Raw genomic sequence first — 18,991 nt, forward strand, 5'->3', positions numbered from 1 at the left:
ATACGCGTCAGTCCTTGGAACTGGTTGCGGCTCTTCATGGCTAAACTGGCCCTGCTCTTGTAGTAGGACCAGTCAGTTCTGAGGTGTTCTTTTCGATTCATGACTTGAACTGAGTTTCTTATATGAACGGAATGAAAAACCATCCATCCGTAAGCCTGGTTGCTTTGCTGTCAGTTTGAGTTTCAAGGAACGAGTTCAAATTTCTCACCTTTCTAATTCTAGAAGAAACAAACAGTTTCTGCTCAATGAAAGTGCCATCGAGATTTTTCTTATTTCATTAAAAGCACGGGTCTTATCCTTACCCTCTTAGTAGAAAGATAAAAGGCCGGTTAGAAAGTTAGTTCAGAAGGGGGTGGCCAAAGATTTCAAAAAAAATCGTCATAAACATCACCATCTTGTTCATCATCATAGAAAATAAGTTCAGGTAGTGCTTGCTTGAGGGAGTCTCGAAGATAATTCAAATCCTCCTCAGAATGACCTGTTTCGTCAATCCAAAGATTCTCAAGCTTTAGCAACTTGCTGACGTGTGGCACGATAGATCTCACTGCGTGACCCAGTGGATTGCCTGACAGGTTCAACGTACGCAGATCAGGAATGAATTGAAAGCTCTCCAGCAGACCACACAAGTCATTTTCATCCATGTTTAACTTTTCAAGATTCAACTTTGTCAAACTGGGGAAGAACTGGAGAATTTTTGTGTGTGGTGCCAGACAACCTCTCACGCTGAAACCACTGAAAGTAAGCCATCTCAAAGGCAGTGTTTTGTTAAATCCTCCAAACAACGCCTCCATTTCGTTACCATCCAAAATGCTTCCATCCACACCAGTCAACTCGAGTTTTTCTAATGACGGCATTTCAGGAAGTGACCGACCGAGCACCGCGGCTACTGCTGAAGTCAGGTTTATTTCACCCAGGTGCAGTTGTCTGAGTGTCTTGTGTGTAATACTCGCTATTGGGTTTACTTCCGCCGTGCAGTGATTAGCTTGACTCACTAATTTTCCCTTTACGTTCAGTGTCTCGAGATTAGGAATGAATCTCAAACTCTCCAGCAGAAGACACAAGCTCTGTTCATCCATATTGAACTCATCCAGATTCAACTCTCTCAAATTGGGAAAAAAGCGGAAGCTTTTGGTGATTGGAGCCAAACAACCTCTCACGCTGAAACCACTGAAAGTAAGCTCGCTCAAAGGAAGTGTTTTGTTAAATCCTCCAAACAACGCCTCCATTTCCTTAGCTTCCAAAATGCTTCCATCCACCCCAGTTAACCTGAGTTTTTTTAATGACGACATTTCAGAAAGTAACCGACCGAGCGCCGCAGCTACTGCTGGAGTCAGGCTTAATACATCAAGGTCCAGTTTGTAGTAGTAGAAGTGGTAGTAGTAGTAAAAGTGAAAAAGTAAATTCGACGTGTGACCATGTTGTTTTACCCGCATGACCAGTGAATTCAGATTATTACAAATAAACCTAAAGCTCTCAAGCAGACCGCACTGGTCGTCTTCATCCAAATTTAACATTTTAAGAGTTAACTCTTTCAAATTGGGGATAAATTGAAAGCTTTTGGTAAGTGGAGCCAAACAACCTCTCACGCTGAAACCACTGAAAGTAAGCTTGCTCAAAGGCAGGGTTTTGTTAAATCCTCCAAACAGCGCCTCCATTTCCTTAGCCTCCAAAATGCTTCCATCAACCCCAGTTAACTCGAGTTCTTGTAAGGATGACATTTTAGGAAGTAACCGACCGAGCACCGTGGCTACTGCTGGAGTCAGGCTTATTCCATCCAGGTGCAGTTTGTCAAGAGTCTTGTGTGTAACACTCGCTACTGGGTTTACTTCTGCTGTGCAGCAATGTGCTTGACTTAGTAATATGCCCTTTACGCTCAGTGTCTTGAGATTAGGAATTAATCTTAAGCTCTCCAGCAGATGACACAAGTTCTGTTCATCCATATTGAACTCTCGTTTGAACCCTCCAAGAGTCAACTCTCTCAGATTGGGGAAAAAAAGGAAGCTTTTTATGAGTGGAGTCAGACAACCTCTCACGCTGAAACCACTCAAAGTAAGCTTGCGCAAAGGCAGTGTTTTGTTAAATCCTGCAAAAAGTGCCTCTATTTCGTTAGTTTGTAAAACGCTTCCATCGACCCCAGTAAACTCGAGTTCTTGTAAGGATGACATTTCAGGAAGTAACCGACCGAGTGCCACGGCTGCTGTGGGGGTCAGGGTTATTTTACTCAGTACCAGTCTCTCGAGAGTCTTGTGTGTGATACTAGTAATTAGTGTGTCCACTGCTGTAGAACAACAGTCATTCAAGTCAAGGCGAAGACTTATAATGTTGTTATATCGAGATAACAAGCTGGCAAGCTGTACTGCTCCAGCTGATGTAAGGTTTACAATCCCGGGCCAGTAGGTGCGAAAAGAACCAATCGTCAAAGTACACTTGGTTATACTGGGGTTTGGTACTTGTTCCAGGAGATCACATACGGTATCATCTCTGTGTTCAACTACAATCCTATTCAAATGTTTACAATTTCGAATGACTGCACCAAGAGCTTTCACTGTTTGGCCACTTAGCTTTCTACAATGTAGAGAACTTAAGAACTTTAGACATGACTGTTCTGAACACAAACTTGCGGCGGAAGATGGAACAGAATCCGCAGTAGATTCCGTAAATAGACTCGCATCGTAATCACACTCCAGGGACAACTCTGTTATGAAAAACTGAAACTGACCATTACGGCAACAAAGAAATGAACGGAATGAGCAGTTAAAGTCATGATGCACCTGGAACTTTCTTACCAAGTCTCCAACTGTGAGAACTTTAGAACTCTCTGGTATTGTGAGTGGCAACTGCAAACAATTGAGAAACTCCAGTGACTTGTTAATTACTAAGTCTTCTTTATCTAATTGAATTTGTAAAGACGAAATGCCAGTACGCTGAAAAGAAAAAACGAAATTTTGTACTTGTTCAGTCAAGACGTTCACTTTCGGCACAAGTTCAGAAATCGGTCGATTACTAGTAGCAAGGACGACTCTGCCAGTGCAATTAAAATAGTGACTCAAGAGTTCAGCTTTTGAGCGAACTTCCCGAAAGGAATCGTAAACCAAGTCACTGAACCTCCTGTGCCTACTAGTGACGTCACACAGTGGCACACCTGTTTCGTTTTCTACATCCGGTATTGTCTTTGATAAATCCAGTGTTGGGTCAGAGATTCTGACTGATGTCAAGTGCTGAAAAACCTTCACTGCTCCATCGTCAGACAAACCACAAATGAACGGAAAAACATTCTCCAAGGCCTGACAATCCTTCAAGGTGCGGGCTTGCTGTTCAATTCCACCGAGATTTCCTTCTGGGACACATCTATAAGTTATGTACCATGCCGCTAAGTATTCTTGTATGCTCTTGTGGATGAAGGATACCATCTCCATTGGTTCCAGACTTGGTCCGTACTCGGATACTTGAAGAAGGCCAACAAGGATACTTTGTTCACCACGCACTTTCTCAGGCAGTTGACCAAACTCGAACATCAGATCACCTTTAAGAAGACCTTCCAAAGCAACCTTTCCTATTTCAGCAAGGATCTCCTTGTAATTCTCTTCTTTTAGTTTCGAGACGTGAGAAGTTGAGTGCTTTCTGTGGCTGTGTTGTAAAATGTGTTTCGTAATTGCTCGAAACAATTTAGTTTTACTTTTAACAAGCTCCATCACCTTAGTTTTTTCTTCCTCCAACAGTAAGCAAAAAAAGAGCGCCAGTAACGGAACTCTTGCGAGATCTTCCATGTTACTCATCCGTAGGAACGACAACAGAGCATGCACCCCAGTTTCGCTCCCCAGCATTTTTCCCATAAAGTCCTTTCTATCAGACATATCAAACCCGGTGATCTCAGCCTGTGTGTCGGCAGGTCCTCGTATCTCATCTGCTCTGGAAGATCGAGTGGTTACCAAGACAGTACAGCCTCTCAGAATATTCCCGTGAAATATCTTGTAGATTGGAGAGCTGCTTCGGCTGCCATACTTTTCTTCAGCTTCGCTGCCGGTGCGGTACTCGTCATAACCATCAAACACAACGAGAACTTTCTCTTGGTTCGTACGGATGTAAGAAAGGAGATCATCTATTGATTTTTCTTCATCCTCTGGAAACAGATGAGAGGCAGTTATGACTTCTCTTAACGTCTGGCACCTGGATACTTTTTTGAGGTCAATAGACACTACAAGCTCGAACTTCCTCAGTGCGTCTTTCTGTTCCTCATTTCCGCTCCTCTTCGCCGTTTCAAGATTTGACCAATCCACAAGCAGCTTTTTAACGAAAGTAGTTTTTCCAATCCCAGTCTCCCCTTGCACGAGAATTCTCTTTGGCACAGCTCCGTTCTTGGTTTTCTCAGTAAATAGTTCAGTGTAATGACCCAGTTCCTTTTTTGATGACCCAGCTGTGGTTTGTTCCTTCCTTACCCAGGACAGTCGAGTGTAGATCTGGTCAAGTTCCACCTGACATACTGAGGACCAAGCAGTGGTGGGCACCTTGGCTGATTTTTGATAATGCTCCGCAAGCTTCCTCTTACAGGCTTTCACATCAAACGTGTTCACAGGAGAAGCCTCTGATGAAGAAAACACAAAAGCGAACTAAGATAGCAACGGCAAATATAAAATAAATAACAAACTAAAATAAATTGATTGACTGACCCATGTACTTAAAAGAGCTGTTAAGATGTTTTAAGTCATTTTGCTGATAAACAAAACTAAATTAAAGGAACCTCAAGATAATAGTTTTCCAAGGTAAAAACGCCAAAGAAGTAATAATCAACCGAAAATAACAAGGATGGTTAAGACTAAGACTGATTCAAACAGATAAACTTGAAAAATTGACCGATATTTTTTCTTGATGCGCATTTTTGCGACACAATTTTTTTTCACTGAAATTTAACTTTTTTCCACCACACAAATGCATATTACCCGCCCAGGACAGAACCCGGTACTCCTGACATGCTAGCATTCCTCCAACACCACTACTCCACCACGTTGATCCGTCAAATCCCCGAAAACTTTACAGCCAATTTCAGTGCAGTGTGAAGACAAAGCAGGTTTCACGAAAGTGGCAATATGCCTGCAAAAATTTGGTCAAGCTTAACTTTTTTATATGGCAAAGACTTTTTTAAAAAAAATTCGGTAGACGTAACCTTCAATTTCAAGCCTTCTGCGTTTATCATTCGGATGAAACTGAACGACTTACAGACCTTTACAGAAAATTAATTTCATACGAAGCCGAGTCAGCCAAACAATATATTTCGCGACACATGTTTAAGGCTCCCTGAGCATAAAATTATTGTACTTTTTGTTTTATGGGGTGCTAATTCCGATATTTTAGCAAAGCGAAGCCATTTCTGTCAACTTAGCTGCATAAGGGTTTAATCTGCGCCAGTTAAAAATACAGATAAAAGTTGTGGCCGCGGGATGAATTTTATTTATCGCCAGTCCACTTGGGCTAATCAGCGATGTTTTTGAAAACCCGGATCTACACACTGCACTGAATTCAGCTGTAATTATTTAAGGTGCCTTTCTAATGTAATAGCTAACCCTATCCCCATCCCTAACCTAAGCGTGAATCAAACATAGGCCAAAAATCAGAGCACAGTTTCGAGCTAATCCAGGCATAAGCTAAAGTAAATATGGCATCGTCCATTATGAAATCTTGGCAATAAATGTCGCAACCGTTAACAAAAGGGAAATAAGCTGCACTGGAAGTAGCTCAAGCTTCAAGCAAGTTCACTAAAGGTTTTGCTCAAGCTTGAGCAGTAGACTGAAAAATAAGATTTCAAATAATGACATAACCACGGCCAAGTAATAGCGTAACAGTAGGCCATCAAAACCATCCAAACGTATATGTCTAAATTCCAAAATTTACTTTGTTTTATATCACATCACGCGAGAGGTTGTATTTGATATCATTGGTTTAAGTCACTTAGTTAATAAGGCCGAAACACGCACAAGCTTTGTAGTTTCTTTTCCGTCTCCACCCCAGTTTTTCACTGTAAGTTATTTAAATCATTTTACTGTATTTTTCTTTTTTATAAAATGTGTGGCAAACATTTTTTGTCAACGTTTTTAAAAATCTTTACTTAGAAAATCGTTATTGCAACAGATGGAAATGCTCGAAGATGGAATGTTACTCCCTTGCCACTGAACATTACCAAATTGATTTTAAATTTTTAACCTTAAGCCTTTACCTATAGGTAAGGTAAAGAGGAGGAAGGGAGCAAGAGCTGTTACCTTGATTGTAATTGGACCATTCTTCAAATACAACAGGATCACTCAGCATGTTGGCCACAACAGAAGCCGCCATGACACTCGCAAACCTTCCCCACCCATCACTTGAAGGTTGACTGTCATCTGCATAGTCTTTGATGCCTTTAACGACAACCCATTCTGTCTTAAGGTCGTGAGCTGCTGCAAAAACCCCTGAAAAGAAGAGCAAAGTAATTTTGTTGGTCAATGATGAGCATCTTACAGCCTGTCTACATGGAATTAAACGCTTCAATGAAGTGTACAATGTAACCCTTTTGGCAGGACTCGAGGAAGTGTTCATAGTCTGTTAAAGAACTTTAAACGTTATTTGTGAGTTTTGTTTTCTGGCGGGTTAATTAAAAACGCTCAACGACTAAGAAACTCAGTGAATGAAAAGAAGTATGTCTACAACATTACATAAGCAATCTCCTGCTTTCCGTATTTTCGCTGATTAAAGAAAAAACAAGTGTTGCACCTAAGTAAAGCCCTGTCCAAGAGAAATTGAACAAAACACATCCAATTGTTCTTCCATGTGCTTACTCAAATACAGAATATCTCAGAAACTGTTTACAATCAGAGGACTGGACAATATCTACTTATTGAGTAAGTGTAGCGGGGCTATTATGTAAACAAAACAAAACATAATAACATTTACTTCATCAATGTAATAAGTGTCACCGCAGAGAGCGTATTATCACTTAGAGTAACCTTCTAACAAATGATTCACACTCTAACCTTCGCCTTCCGTGTCTACTGCAATTGCTTCAGGATATTGCTGGATCATGTCTTCACTGATCACCTCTGGACAACTCAGCACGGCACCGTCACAGTGTACTCTCACTTCCATAGCATCTGGGTTTGCTAAAGGTGCATTCCAGCCATCAGCTGCATGTCTGATGAGGGTGGCAATATCTCTGCTTGCAGGCGTTTTGTGGGTTGGTGTGATTAACTTTGAAGACACGACCACATCTCCTAGTTTGACTTTTTCACGACTCAATCCACTGCAGGCACCAACAGAAAACACAGACTTGGGCCTCAGTACACTGACTGCACTTTTGACAACAGTTAAAGAACCACCAGGAACTGCAGAACCTTTGGAGCACTTCATTAATGCAATCTTCAATTTCTTCGTACTACCAACAGTGTTGCCCATGTAACCGAACCACACATAACCAACATCTTTGCGGTAACTCTTAAAGGGTTCTTCCAGATAGGGAAAAAATCCTAGGAACTCACAATCTTCAACTGTCAGCAAAAGAAAGTCAACTGGAAGTTCAACATCATTCCAACTTTTACTGCATGCCTTTGGAAGATCGCTCAACTTTGGGACCTCAAAATTGAGACGGGGTGGGTTGCTATTACAGTCCTGTGTACCATCTTCCTTTTTGTTTCCGTTTTCTGTGGCGAGAAGGAGAACAAACACGATTTTACAAAAGCCTGCAGAAAAGTGCTAAAAGATAAGGTCTTTATTTTGACTGTTTAAAGTTCAATACTTTACCAGTATCCTGCTGACTAAGTAAAAAAATTGGAACTTTACAAAAAAGTTCTACGTGTTGGAACACGGGGAAATGTGGACTTGTTGGGTATTGGTGCCACCTGTCAAAGCAATTTTGTTCGGGTGCTGATCAGTACTTACAAAGTCAAGAAACCCGTTTATTTGAAAGAAACGTCAATATTTACACTTAGCAATTATTTAATATATCCTTGCTTATGCTTCCACCTCATCGTGAAAAAGAAAAGCTGAAGATGTTTCACTACTGTCAAGCACAGCATAAGCTGAGGAATTGGTCAAAAAAAAACCAACAATACTGTTGTTATTGACCAAGAATGAGGTCCAGATATAGAATATTGACCGAGTTCTATTTCACTTTTTTGTTCATGTTGACAGACAATAAGTCAAGGTCCACCATGAAGCAAAATAAATAAAGAACGAAAAAAAGAATATGGTCAATTTTCTTACATCTGGACCAAAACTCAAGACTTCAACAGTGCATTTATGATAATAAGGTAAAAAGGATTTCTAGCTAGGAAATTAATTTATCAGAGAATCAACACAAACAAAGATTACTTGGGGCCCAGGAGGTGCCGAGGTGCCAAAGCCACGAGAATGAGTTGCTCATATCCCAGTCTTCTTGTACAAAAGGAAGACATTCAGTCAAAGCCTATTTCACATTAATAAGGCTAAGTAAAAGATAGCCTCACATGTAACCATTTTAAGAGGCATTGTGACGCCACTGGGAACAGCTGACTGTACAGGCTAAGTAAAAGACTTTCAGTTCAGATGTGAATACATGTAGCACAGTAATGATTGATAACAGAGCATGTTATTGATTTTATAAGCTTCAACGAAGGTTTATTAAATCAATACCGTTGCTTGCATCTAGGCGTGAACACATGTCGCTGAAACATGATTTATCTGGGTATTAAACTTGGCATGATTGGTCGTCAAACATTTGAAGGTTAGTAGACTGAAGCGTGAGCGTTCGCACTTAAAATGCTCACCATAAACAGTCATTACGGGCGAAACTTTACACTTGAAGTGATTCAAGTGAACCTGAATGCATATCGATACGGATCAGGATCAATTTTTCAGACGAGGTTTTTATATTCAGTCTTTCCGCCATTTCAAAACCGGAATGTGTTGAACTTTCTGCGCAAAAGTTGCCATTACGGTCTGCCAAACTTTTGATGACCAATCATGCAATGTTTTATATCCAATTAGATCATGTTTCGGTGGCATGTGTTTACGCTTACCGGTAGATGCAAGCGACAGTAATAATTATTATACTGATGTACCTGTTTTGCCCACAGTTGTGAGATGGGCTCGTTTAGGATTTGGGGCACTACAACTGGGTGCAGACAATCTTCTTTTCCCTTCTTGGTATTCATCTGGAACAATATAAGATTATGCCTAAGTTTTAGATTTCTTCATGCACGCTAGTTACCAACATGGCCCACATATAATGAAATCCTTCAACAACATTACCCAGCTTTGTGTGACCCTGTGAGGTGAACATGCAAGAGGAACTCAATTACACAATAATGTGATCTTGCTGTGCTCTTGATTTACAGCCTACAGTGCTGGAAATAATTTTTCTTAACTTACAAGGACATGTGTCCTTCCAAACCTTTAATTATAACGGACATATTAGAAAATTGGTCAGACATTAGTTTGCATAAATGTGATTTACATGAAGAGCAGAGCAGTACAACATTATATTATTAGAGAGCTGATTGTTAATGAATGTCAATCATTTCTGAATATTTGATTGGACAATGTCTGATTACTGACAGTAATTTCCAGCACTGGCCCATGCAAATTATGAGAATAAACAGTTAGTATCTCACTGACAAAACAATGAAATATTTGTCTTTTTTCTCTGTTTACTGAATTACAAACTAACTGACCTGGTTTGTTCTCCTTTCTCCTCTGGCTTTCAACTTCTTGTTCCAGTTGTTCTTCTTTGCGATCTCTCTCAGCCATGTCCTTTTTCTACTCCTTGATAAAAATACATTCAACAAGTAATTCATTAGTGAGAGGTAACTGGTGCTACATGGTGGATGCATAAATACAGTGAAACCCTGCCTTTACAGCCATCTCATTATTATGGCCACCTCATTATTGTTGTCACTCTTTTGCCCTGACGAAAGGCCCATTCATTTTCTTGTAATAAAACTTAATGTGACCACCCCAACAGCCACATTCTGTAATCCCAACCTGTACAATCCTTTATAACTTTACCCTTGTTGAACTCTTTGAAGTTTGCCAGCTTTCATAACCAGTCTCCTCAACTAACTATGTTCTTTGTAACCCTGGATAGCTTCAAACTGTTAATAGCACTTTGCAATAAATGTTAGCCATGGGAAGAAAGCTCTGGTCGACTTTCATTGGCTCAGCTTCCATGTATGTTTGTTGACTTACAAAAGCAAACTGAACCACTCATTTTGACCTGGTGTCATAATAATTCAGATGTTGAAAAACATTGCTTTAATTAATGATCCAGATAATTAAGATATTTTTTTAACCAAGAGAATACAACAGTAATTAATAAATGGAGAGTCCAACAATAAACTTACTCTTAATTGACGCTAATCAATTTTGAGATACTTGATGCTTTGTGAGTCATGACTCAAAAATGTCTTTGATTCAGTTTTGCTTCTCATGGCTCCCTAATAAAGAGACATGATAAAAATAAATTTCTTCAACACTGCTATGTAAAATACCAGGAACCTACTTCGATCACAATAAGAACATGCATGCTTTAATTATTACCACTTACAATAAATATGTAACTTACATTAATTCACAGTTAGAGTATTACAAATGTATGTGTAACATTGCATTGCTCAGAAGCTGCAGACATACAATTACATGTATAAATTATTTAGAGCTACATGTACATTCTGAGATTCACTTTTGAGCTACAACAGTACTTAATCATGTACAAGTCATGGCAATAAGCATTCTTCAGTTTCAAAATAACCAACCTTTGAGAAATATTCACAGGTTAACCAGCTGGTATTCATATTCAAACAACAGCAGAATCAGCTTCCAGGTTATAAACTACAGTGTGTCCTGTGAGGATATAATTATGTTTATCATTATAAAGAGGATAATACATCGTTGCGCAGAGGTATGAAATTTATCTTTGAGTGTGCTCACTCCTGCGATATCGATTTTAACACAAAAAGATAAATTTCATATTTGCAAGCAACCATGTATTACAGTAAACTCCCACATATAAGAATTTAATACATGATTTTGGAGGTCAGGCTGATTGGGTTCTTATTTTATGGGTGCATAGTGACAAATCAGCCTCAAAGTGTTCTTAAAATGTTCTTAAATTTAAAATGCCCCCCATCCTCGGAGACCCAGGGGCAGTTAGTCGGGGCGACGGGTAGCTCATCGGGACGACGGGATTTTCGGGCGAAAGTTTACAACAAGCTCGGGAGAGCCCCTGGGCACTTTATTTTACCGAACCAGTTCCAGAAGCGTTTGAACTCCTTCCTTCTGATTGACGAGAAAAACAGTTTTTCTGGCCAATCAGCGAGGATGACCAGCAGAGCAACTCTGACGTCTTCTTACACAAAGAAAGTTTTCCTCATAGACTCGTCGTGGTGGTTTAGCCCATCCATCGGTTGGTTTTATGTGGCAAGTCTCAGATAAAAACAAAAGAATGAGGCCTGGAATTTGCAAACTGCAGCATAGCACAAGGAAACAAATGAGTTTTTATAGCTATATGCAATGCACCACTTTCTACACTGTTTATAAGTTTTGTTTTTGCTGTTTAAATATCCAACAAATCAAACAAAAAACCCTTTGTTTCAACAGTCAAGCTGGAAACAAAATAACAATAGGTGATGTCACGTGGCCCGTGCAACGAAGACATCCACACCGTGGAAAGTTTTAGAAGTCGTTCAACGATCGAGGAAAAATAATAAGAATTGTTGTTTACTCGAATAGAATAGTTTACTCGAATATAACTGGAGGTTGTGGAAGGCTCATTTTTTTTTTCTGAGACTCTCTTCGTAAAATCATCCAATGGACGGGCTAAGCAACCACAATGTGTCAATGAGGAAAACAACTTAGTGTAAGAAGAAGTCAGAGTTGCTATTCTGGTCATCCTCGCTGATTGGCCAAATCAGAAAGAAGGGACTGGAACGCTTCTGGAACTGGTTCGGTAAAAGAAAGTGCCCAGGGGCTCTTACAAGCTTAATGTAAACTTTCGCACGAAAATCCCGTCGTCACGATGAGCTGCCCGCCGTCCCGACTAACTGCCCCTGAGTATCCGAGGATGAATGCCCCCAAAAATGCCCCTAGATGTAAAATTAGCATAAATTAATAAATATTCTTTGATTTTAATGATCACAATCAATACTGTATCATTGAGCCTATAGATAAGATGACTGGCTGTCCTTCATTTTTGGTAATGATGAATAAAATCACTTGTTTTTTTATGTAATTATGACACCTTTTCCATTTTATAAGAACATGCTGAATTTTTCAGGCTGATCTTGTTCTTAAAAAAATTGGGCTTTATTGGCCAAATTTCAGCCTGGTGTTCTTAATCCATTTGTTCTTATATGCGGGTGTTAACTGTATTCCGTTTATTAAATAAACCTACTAATTACGATGTTTTTGATGATTTTCCGAAAATTTCCAACCATTTTCCAAAGATTTCTGAAAATTTTCAAAATGTTGTCTGAATTAGGTCATACAGACGTTTTGAACATTTTCTGAAAACTTCCGAAGATTTCCGAAGATTACCGAAGATTGCCGAGGAAGAGCTGCAGATGTTTCGACTAAATATCGATAAACTTTGGCTTTTTGAGAATTGAAACATAGCAAACTCTGCGAGCTGATCGGTCAAAAATGATATCACATGTGTGGATATCATTTTTATCAACACATGTGTGATACCATTTTTATCGATTTGCTACCACTCGCTATACCACTCCAGGTGATCTGGTTGTCTAAAATTAGCCAATCAGAGCCGGGGGAGAAAAAAATTTAAGCCGCACAGAATTCCTTGCGCGCTTCGGCCGAGGCCACGGCACTTGAAATTGTGATTCGGGTTTGGGAGTTTATTTGAAGAGAAACTCTTCTTCACTAACAGAAGATTGCGTAACTTACCGTAATTAGATGCAAAAGACGTTTTATTCCGTGCTGAGAATGCTATTAAGTTTTAGACGAAGCAGAAGGTCGACTGGCCTTTTTAATCGCAGGTGGAATGGCGCTTCAACCTTTCTTGCAGCTGCTTGCAGAAAGAGCTTGAATTATAACTCGACGATGTGTATTTTTTTGTTCCACACGGCTTTCGGATTTCGTGGAAGGCTGTCAAGAAGATTCAGGGAAGCAAGTTGTACCGATCTAACCAGTAAATGTTGGATCTTTGAGGATAGGGTAATTTTCCTATCTGAAGCCCGTGTACATGCAAAATTATTTTGCAGCGTTGGATTTACGAACACATGAAAGTATTGCTCTTCAAGATCGGAATAGCTGCTCTTCAACCATTGTAAATGTAAAAGGACAAAATAGAAGTGGAATTAAAGGCCTCGATGTTCTTTAAAATGCGAGTATTTATTTCGTTCTTGACAAAATCGAAATGAGTTTTACCATTCGTGGTTTTTTTGTTGTTTGTGCATTTCAAAATCTATGATTTTCATGCCACTGCGGGTTTTCAGACTCCATTTGCGAGTGAACTGCCTTGTTTTATTTTATACTATTTGCCAAAACAAAACACTATTTGCCGTCATTCAAGAAAATGCGATTCTTTAATGAAAAAACAGTACAATTAATTTTCCAATATTGTACCGTGCGTGGACGACCAAACTACGCATTTCATTCAGTTTCGCGGGCCATGTTTGACATGCATGTTCATCAGAATAAAATTATGCTGTCAACGCAGAAATGATTTGTGCGTATAGCTTGAGAAACAGCTGTTGAGTCGGAGTATTTTTGAGTCCAGAAAATTGGCTTAAGGTAACACCTTGCGAGCAGTTTCTTTTAGAGTAGTAAAAACATAATTTTATCGGAAGCCGAAATCCATTTACAAGTGTTTAGTTTTGTGCTATGGAATTCATTAAGCTTACTGCCCAATTTTGACTGCTTTCCTTGACTCTCTCCAGTGTAAATTCAATATGCGGAACCTTTCTTGAGTACGATACATTCTTAGCGAACCTAATTTTCGAAATTAAATAGAAATAACTGATACTTCACTCATTCTTACCCGTCGATTTAACTGCAATTTCAAGGTGAAATTGCACAAATCCGTGCGTACACAAACAAAGAATTTCCAACACATTTTTTCTGGGTTTAATTCTTTTCAAAGCAAACTTAAGTAGGAAAAAATAGAAATGTTATTTGCCGGCCTAGGTCGGTCTGTATTGGAAAAAACTGTACCCTCCGATCACAGCGAAATGATCCGGGTGAGTTGTTGATCACCCTAATTTTATGCTTACAGAGAAATCACTCGGGCGGGTAGTAAGTTATTCGCTCTAATTTTTTTTATGAGTATATAAAAAATAATTGGCCTTTTTATTATCTACGCACATTTTTATGTATTTATAGTACTGTCTTATTTTTTGGAAAACTGGCATAAAGTTTTAATCCCGCTCAAGACCTCGGCCACAGCTTTTTAAGAAACAGACCTGCCGGCCGACAACTTGGCTGAATATTTAAGCTAACGTTTCGACAAACACAACACACTGAGATCTTAACAGTAATGGTAATTTTTAATTGTCTTGAAACCTGAACGCAGAACTTTAAAAACACATAAAAAACAATCACATACAGCAAAACATTCAGGCTTACAGTCAGGATTTTAGTTTAATAAATTAAATCCACGGCATTTCACGTGCATGATGCTACAAGAGTCTATGTTTTCGCCGCAAACGTACGCGTTGCAACGTAAGCAATGCACAATTTTCAAAAAATGGGAGTCTGGGTACAAGTGCGTATCTGGCGTTGCATTAAATGCGAGGTAGCAAGAAATTACATGTTGGTAGATACTTATATGTGAAGTAGTTTTTAATTAATCCCATTGTTATGACATCATCGGTCACGTGACCAGAATGGATCACATTTTAAATTCACTTGAAAACTTTACTAGAACCTCTCTCTTAGGATCTTTTTGAGCAAAGTTGTAGTTTTTTAAATAATGTTTTTAAAAATGGCCATTATTACTTTTTCGTGAAAAAGTACGGCAGTAAAAAATACAATTGAAAAGTTTGTTGGCTTCCTACTCAACGACCATTTGCATTTGAAATAAAAGAAAATTTTGCCAAAGGCTTGAGTGTATGCTCTTTATGATAGCGTTGTCAGTTTCTTTTCATTTTTATTGCTTTTCGTGAGGTTGAATGTAATTTCTTTCGGACAAAGGAGTGGCGCTTGGGGAGAGTTTAAGCTGTGCCCCCCCTGCTTGCGGATTCCCCGCGGTCCGTATTGCGGGCGCATTTTCAAAATGGCGTCGACCGATCGTGGAGTGATTTGAGTGATTTTGCAATTTCGAGTTCTATAGGATAGTTTTGTCAATGTTCTTTCTTCTTGACGCAATCACGAGTCCCGAAACAAAGGGTATTCGATATCCTTTATTTGTATTCCCAATACTGGAGAAGAATATGGAATGAGGAGAAACGGTGGAAGCCTTTCGCAAACATTTCTAACAGAAACTTACGGTGACCTGAGGTCACTTGAGGTAAGCGTTTCTCATTGTACTATAATTTCATTTTGAAGACTGGCTTAAGCTTATGTCTTCGGCGTTTATTAAGATTTATAAAAGTGCTAAAGATAGAAACGTACTAAAACTTAGCTCACTGGAATAAAAGCCGAGCTCGGCGATAAAAAAAAATAGATCTTGTAGATTTTGAGGTGATAGTGTCATAGTAATGTCACTCAGTTCGTCGAGGCATGTAATTGTTATTTATATTTGTCATCTGAATGTTAAGCTACTTCAATTTAATAAGAATCGCATCCTTTCATTATTTTTACGTGAGGAAATGTTTGTCGACAAAATATTGACCATGTGGTCATTTCCGGCCGCAAAGAAATAAAATCATTTCTGAAGTTTAAATTTCTATCTTTCCATGATGTGTATTGTATTGCCAGACATAGATTTACGTTTCTTTTGCATTTTTGTATACAGGTAATGTTGTATACAGGTTATTTGTGGGATTAATATAGAATGTCTAATTTGTAAACAGGATTTACAGAATTCAGAACTGAGGACTTTCTGAATTACTGGTGAGTTAAACTATGGATTATAACAAGTTCAGGTAGTTATTGATCTCTTCAGCCAATCTCAGCAATTCCCATCCTCCTCTCTACACACATTCACTACCTGAGACATTTTTAAAAGATCTACTTTTTGACCAGACATTCGCCTACTTTGTAAAAAAGCTGTTTGACATTTTTTTTAAGGTATGTATTTTCAGTTGTTGGATGGCCTTCAGTAGCATTTTAAACTACAGCTAGCAATGTAAAAAATTCAAATGAAGATCGACTGACATTTTTTTCTGCAAAATTATGATTAATGAAAGGAAGGGTGCAAAGAAAATTGATTTCTTCCTGGTCTGACCCAGGTAGACTGTGCAAGGTGAAACCATTATATGCTTACCCAAAGTCCCATGTTTCTCTGAAAAGATCAACAACAAAAAATAAAAATCCATAAATGTCATTTGGCTATATATCTAGCAAGTGGAAGAAATTATTGAATCCACTAGCCCAACATGAAAGCAGTCAGTTTTTTTTTTTTTCACACACTGAAAAAGGCCATTTAATATACAGTCTGCATGCTGGAAAAATAGCAATTTCATCAAAATAAACAGTTTTTGTTTGTTTTGTTTCTATTTACAGGTGACTTGAAGAGTGCAATGACATTCCTCTTAGTCAAAATGAACTCAAAAATACACATTGTGTTAATGTAATAAAATTGTTACATGATTGATTCCCACATGTTGCCAGTTTAAACCTGAATATACTTTAGTGACATTTAAAGCTATTTATGTAATATGAACATCCCAGAACCCAATAAGGCTACATGTGAATACTGACACTTTATTTTTTTTTTTTTTAAATGTAAGTTTTGAAACCATTCTGGGTTCATGACAAAACTATTTTGTTTTGGCATGATTGTAGAATACCCCGGCACTTTTTTTGCATAACTGAAATGACTGCCCCCGCAGTCCGCAGTCACTATACAAATATCAAAATTTCATGCTGAACTGATTTTAATGTCACCGCAGTCTATACGGTCCACGGTCCGACACAAAAAGTTTGGGGTTTAGATTGCCTGCCACCGCTGTCATAGTCACGCATTTCTTGTCTGCCACCGTGGTCCGCAGTCCCGTAGTGAACACATGGGACAGAATGTTTTGTGTTTAGAGAGGCCTACTTATTCATTTCAGTTAGCCTAATATGCACTTTGGTTGGCCTGTTCACGGCTAGCTATCTATATTTGTAAGGGCAACACTATATATTGTTAATATGTAGAATTCTGGGTACGCTACGGACTGCGATTAGGTTGCTTGCGGTTAGCCTTTATATTGTGTTCAGGATATCTACTGTTCTTAAATCCACTATGGGACTGCGGACCGCGGTGGCAGGCGATTATAACATTTACTAGCATTTCTTAGAATCGACTACGGGACTACGGGCCCCTTTTCAAATAAAACACTACAGGACTGGGGACCGCGGTGACAGGCGATTATAACATTTACTAGCATTTCTTAGAATGGACAACGGGACTACGGGCCCTGGTGGCAGGCGATTAGCAGACTTTGTATTATTTTCAAATAAAACACTACGGGACTGTGGACCGCGGTTGCAGGCGATTATAACAATTAAAACCAATTTTGATCAATGGACTGCATGACTGCGGACTGCGTTATGAGTGAAATATAACTTAACAACAAAATTTCACTGCGGACTGTGGACCACGGGTGCAGACGAATAATGGCGGGGTATTCTACAATTGCTCCTTTGTTTCAATAAAAATAATGAAATTACAGAGAATTTACGAAATTATTATCGCAGACCATAAATTTACTCTAGCACAGGCTAAAGTGTCTTCAATAGTGTAAAGGTCGGGACAAACTATGCGAAAAGTTGCAGTGACAGGTGGCGGTGACAAGTCGCTCCATGTGTACTGCTTACAACTAAGTCGCTGCAACAAGGTGTTTGTTTGGTGCACAAATAGCGAATTTGCAAGAGTGGGAATGCAAACTAGTTTTCCATTTTCAACATGGCGAAAATACATGACGCGCTCTCATTGGTTAATTCATATTTTGTCGCAGCGATTTGTCGCAGGCGTGTACACATGCTGCGACAACGCTGCTATCGCTCATTTTGTCGCTGCGACGTGTCGCACAAATTCAAACCAGTTTGAATTCGTGCGACACATCGTAGCGAATTCAAACCAGTTTGAATTCGTGCGACACATCGTAGCGACAAAATTCTGTTGCAGCGACATAGTTTGTCGCATGTCACACGGGGCGACTGTCACCGCGGCGTGTTGCAGCGACGTGTTGCCTAGTGTGTCCCGACCTTAATGGCAGTTTAATTATAATGTGTGGTTCCAAAAATATCCATACCTACCCCAAGGATGGACCCTTCCGACCCCCTGGAACTTTCAGTTTAGCTTCATACTTTCTTTTAAAAATTTGGGCTATTGCGCCCTCCCTCCCCTTTGGAATTTCCATTGACCATCCTTGGGGTGAGTATGGAATTTTCTGGAACCGCACAATGTAGGCATTTACTTATGAATGTATGCTGCAGATTGATACACACTAATCTATTTTTTTAACCTTTTCACATTTTCCTGTTTTCTATGGAATATATAATTATATATTGTTTTTACTGGTTTCACTTGTAAAAATAATAATAATAATAATAATAATAATAATAATAATAATAATAATAATAATAATAATAAAACTTTATTTAAACTCAATGATGACTTTCTACTGCCTCTGTGACACGTTACAATTTGATGGCTAACTTTGTGGAATCTGAGAACTAGAACTTAAGACCGTGTTGCGCGCATGCGCAGAAAAAACAGTGCGAGAGTAAAAGCGTGCTCTACTGCACGAACTGCCATTGAACATGTTTACTTCAACTTTTATTCACGTTGTGTTGTCGTTACCGCGTTTCTGTTACTGTTAATTAGAAGTTTGATCATTTCGTCGATTATAGTCAATTATTTCAATCTTGTGGTTTTCACAAAATG

General features: G+C 39.0%; 2 protein-coding genes and 1 long non-coding RNA gene across 7 annotated transcripts in view; 1 reads left to right on the plus strand and 2 right to left on the minus strand.

Moving 5' to 3' along the window:
* Positions 1–3,706, minus strand: part of LOC144650891 (uncharacterized) — a 157,447-nt gene extending 153,741 nt beyond the window's left edge. For 2 of the 3 annotated variants that reach the window (XM_078510666.1, XM_078510665.1), the window contains exon 1: positions 1,151–3,706. In XM_078510666.1, the coding sequence (XP_078366792.1) occupies positions 1,151–3,692 (2,542 nt within the window). In that variant the 5' untranslated portion in view covers positions 3,693–3,706. Of the gene's footprint in view, positions 1–715 lie in introns of all 3 variants that reach the window. The other variant, XM_078510664.1, reaches the window with a different exon arrangement.
* Positions 1–10,826, minus strand: part of LOC144650902 (uncharacterized) — a 43,044-nt gene extending 32,218 nt beyond the window's left edge. The window contains exons 1-5 of one of the 3 annotated variants that reach the window (XM_078510690.1): positions 10,755–10,826; positions 9,675–9,753; positions 9,063–9,155; positions 7,002–7,664; positions 6,252–6,440 (exon numbers count right to left, since the gene is read on the minus strand). In XM_078510690.1, coding sequence (XP_078366816.1) covers positions 6,252–6,440; positions 7,002–7,664; positions 9,063–9,155; positions 9,675–9,753; positions 10,755–10,793 — 1,063 coding nt within the window. In that variant the 5' untranslated portion in view covers positions 10,794–10,826. Of the gene's footprint in view, positions 1–6,251; positions 6,441–7,001; positions 7,665–9,062; positions 9,156–9,674; positions 9,771–10,149; positions 10,186–10,754 lie in introns of those variants that run through there. The other 2 variants (XM_078510691.1, XM_078510692.1) reach the window with 2 other exon arrangements.
* Positions 10,827–15,273: 4,447 nt separating this feature from the next.
* Positions 15,274–16,804, plus strand: LOC144648896 (uncharacterized). Its single transcript, XR_013569798.1, has 3 exons — positions 15,274–15,463; positions 15,969–16,008; positions 16,621–16,804. It is a non-coding gene; the product is annotated as an uncharacterized LOC144648896 (long non-coding RNA).
* The last annotated feature ends 2,187 nt before the right edge of the window (positions 16,805–18,991 follow it).

The sequence above is a fragment of the Oculina patagonica genome, chromosome 4 (assembly GCF_052425735.1).
Source record: "Oculina patagonica isolate OP01 chromosome 4, crgOcupat, whole genome shotgun sequence".
Lineage (NCBI taxonomy): Eukaryota > Metazoa > Cnidaria > Anthozoa > Scleractinia > Oculinidae > Oculina > Oculina patagonica.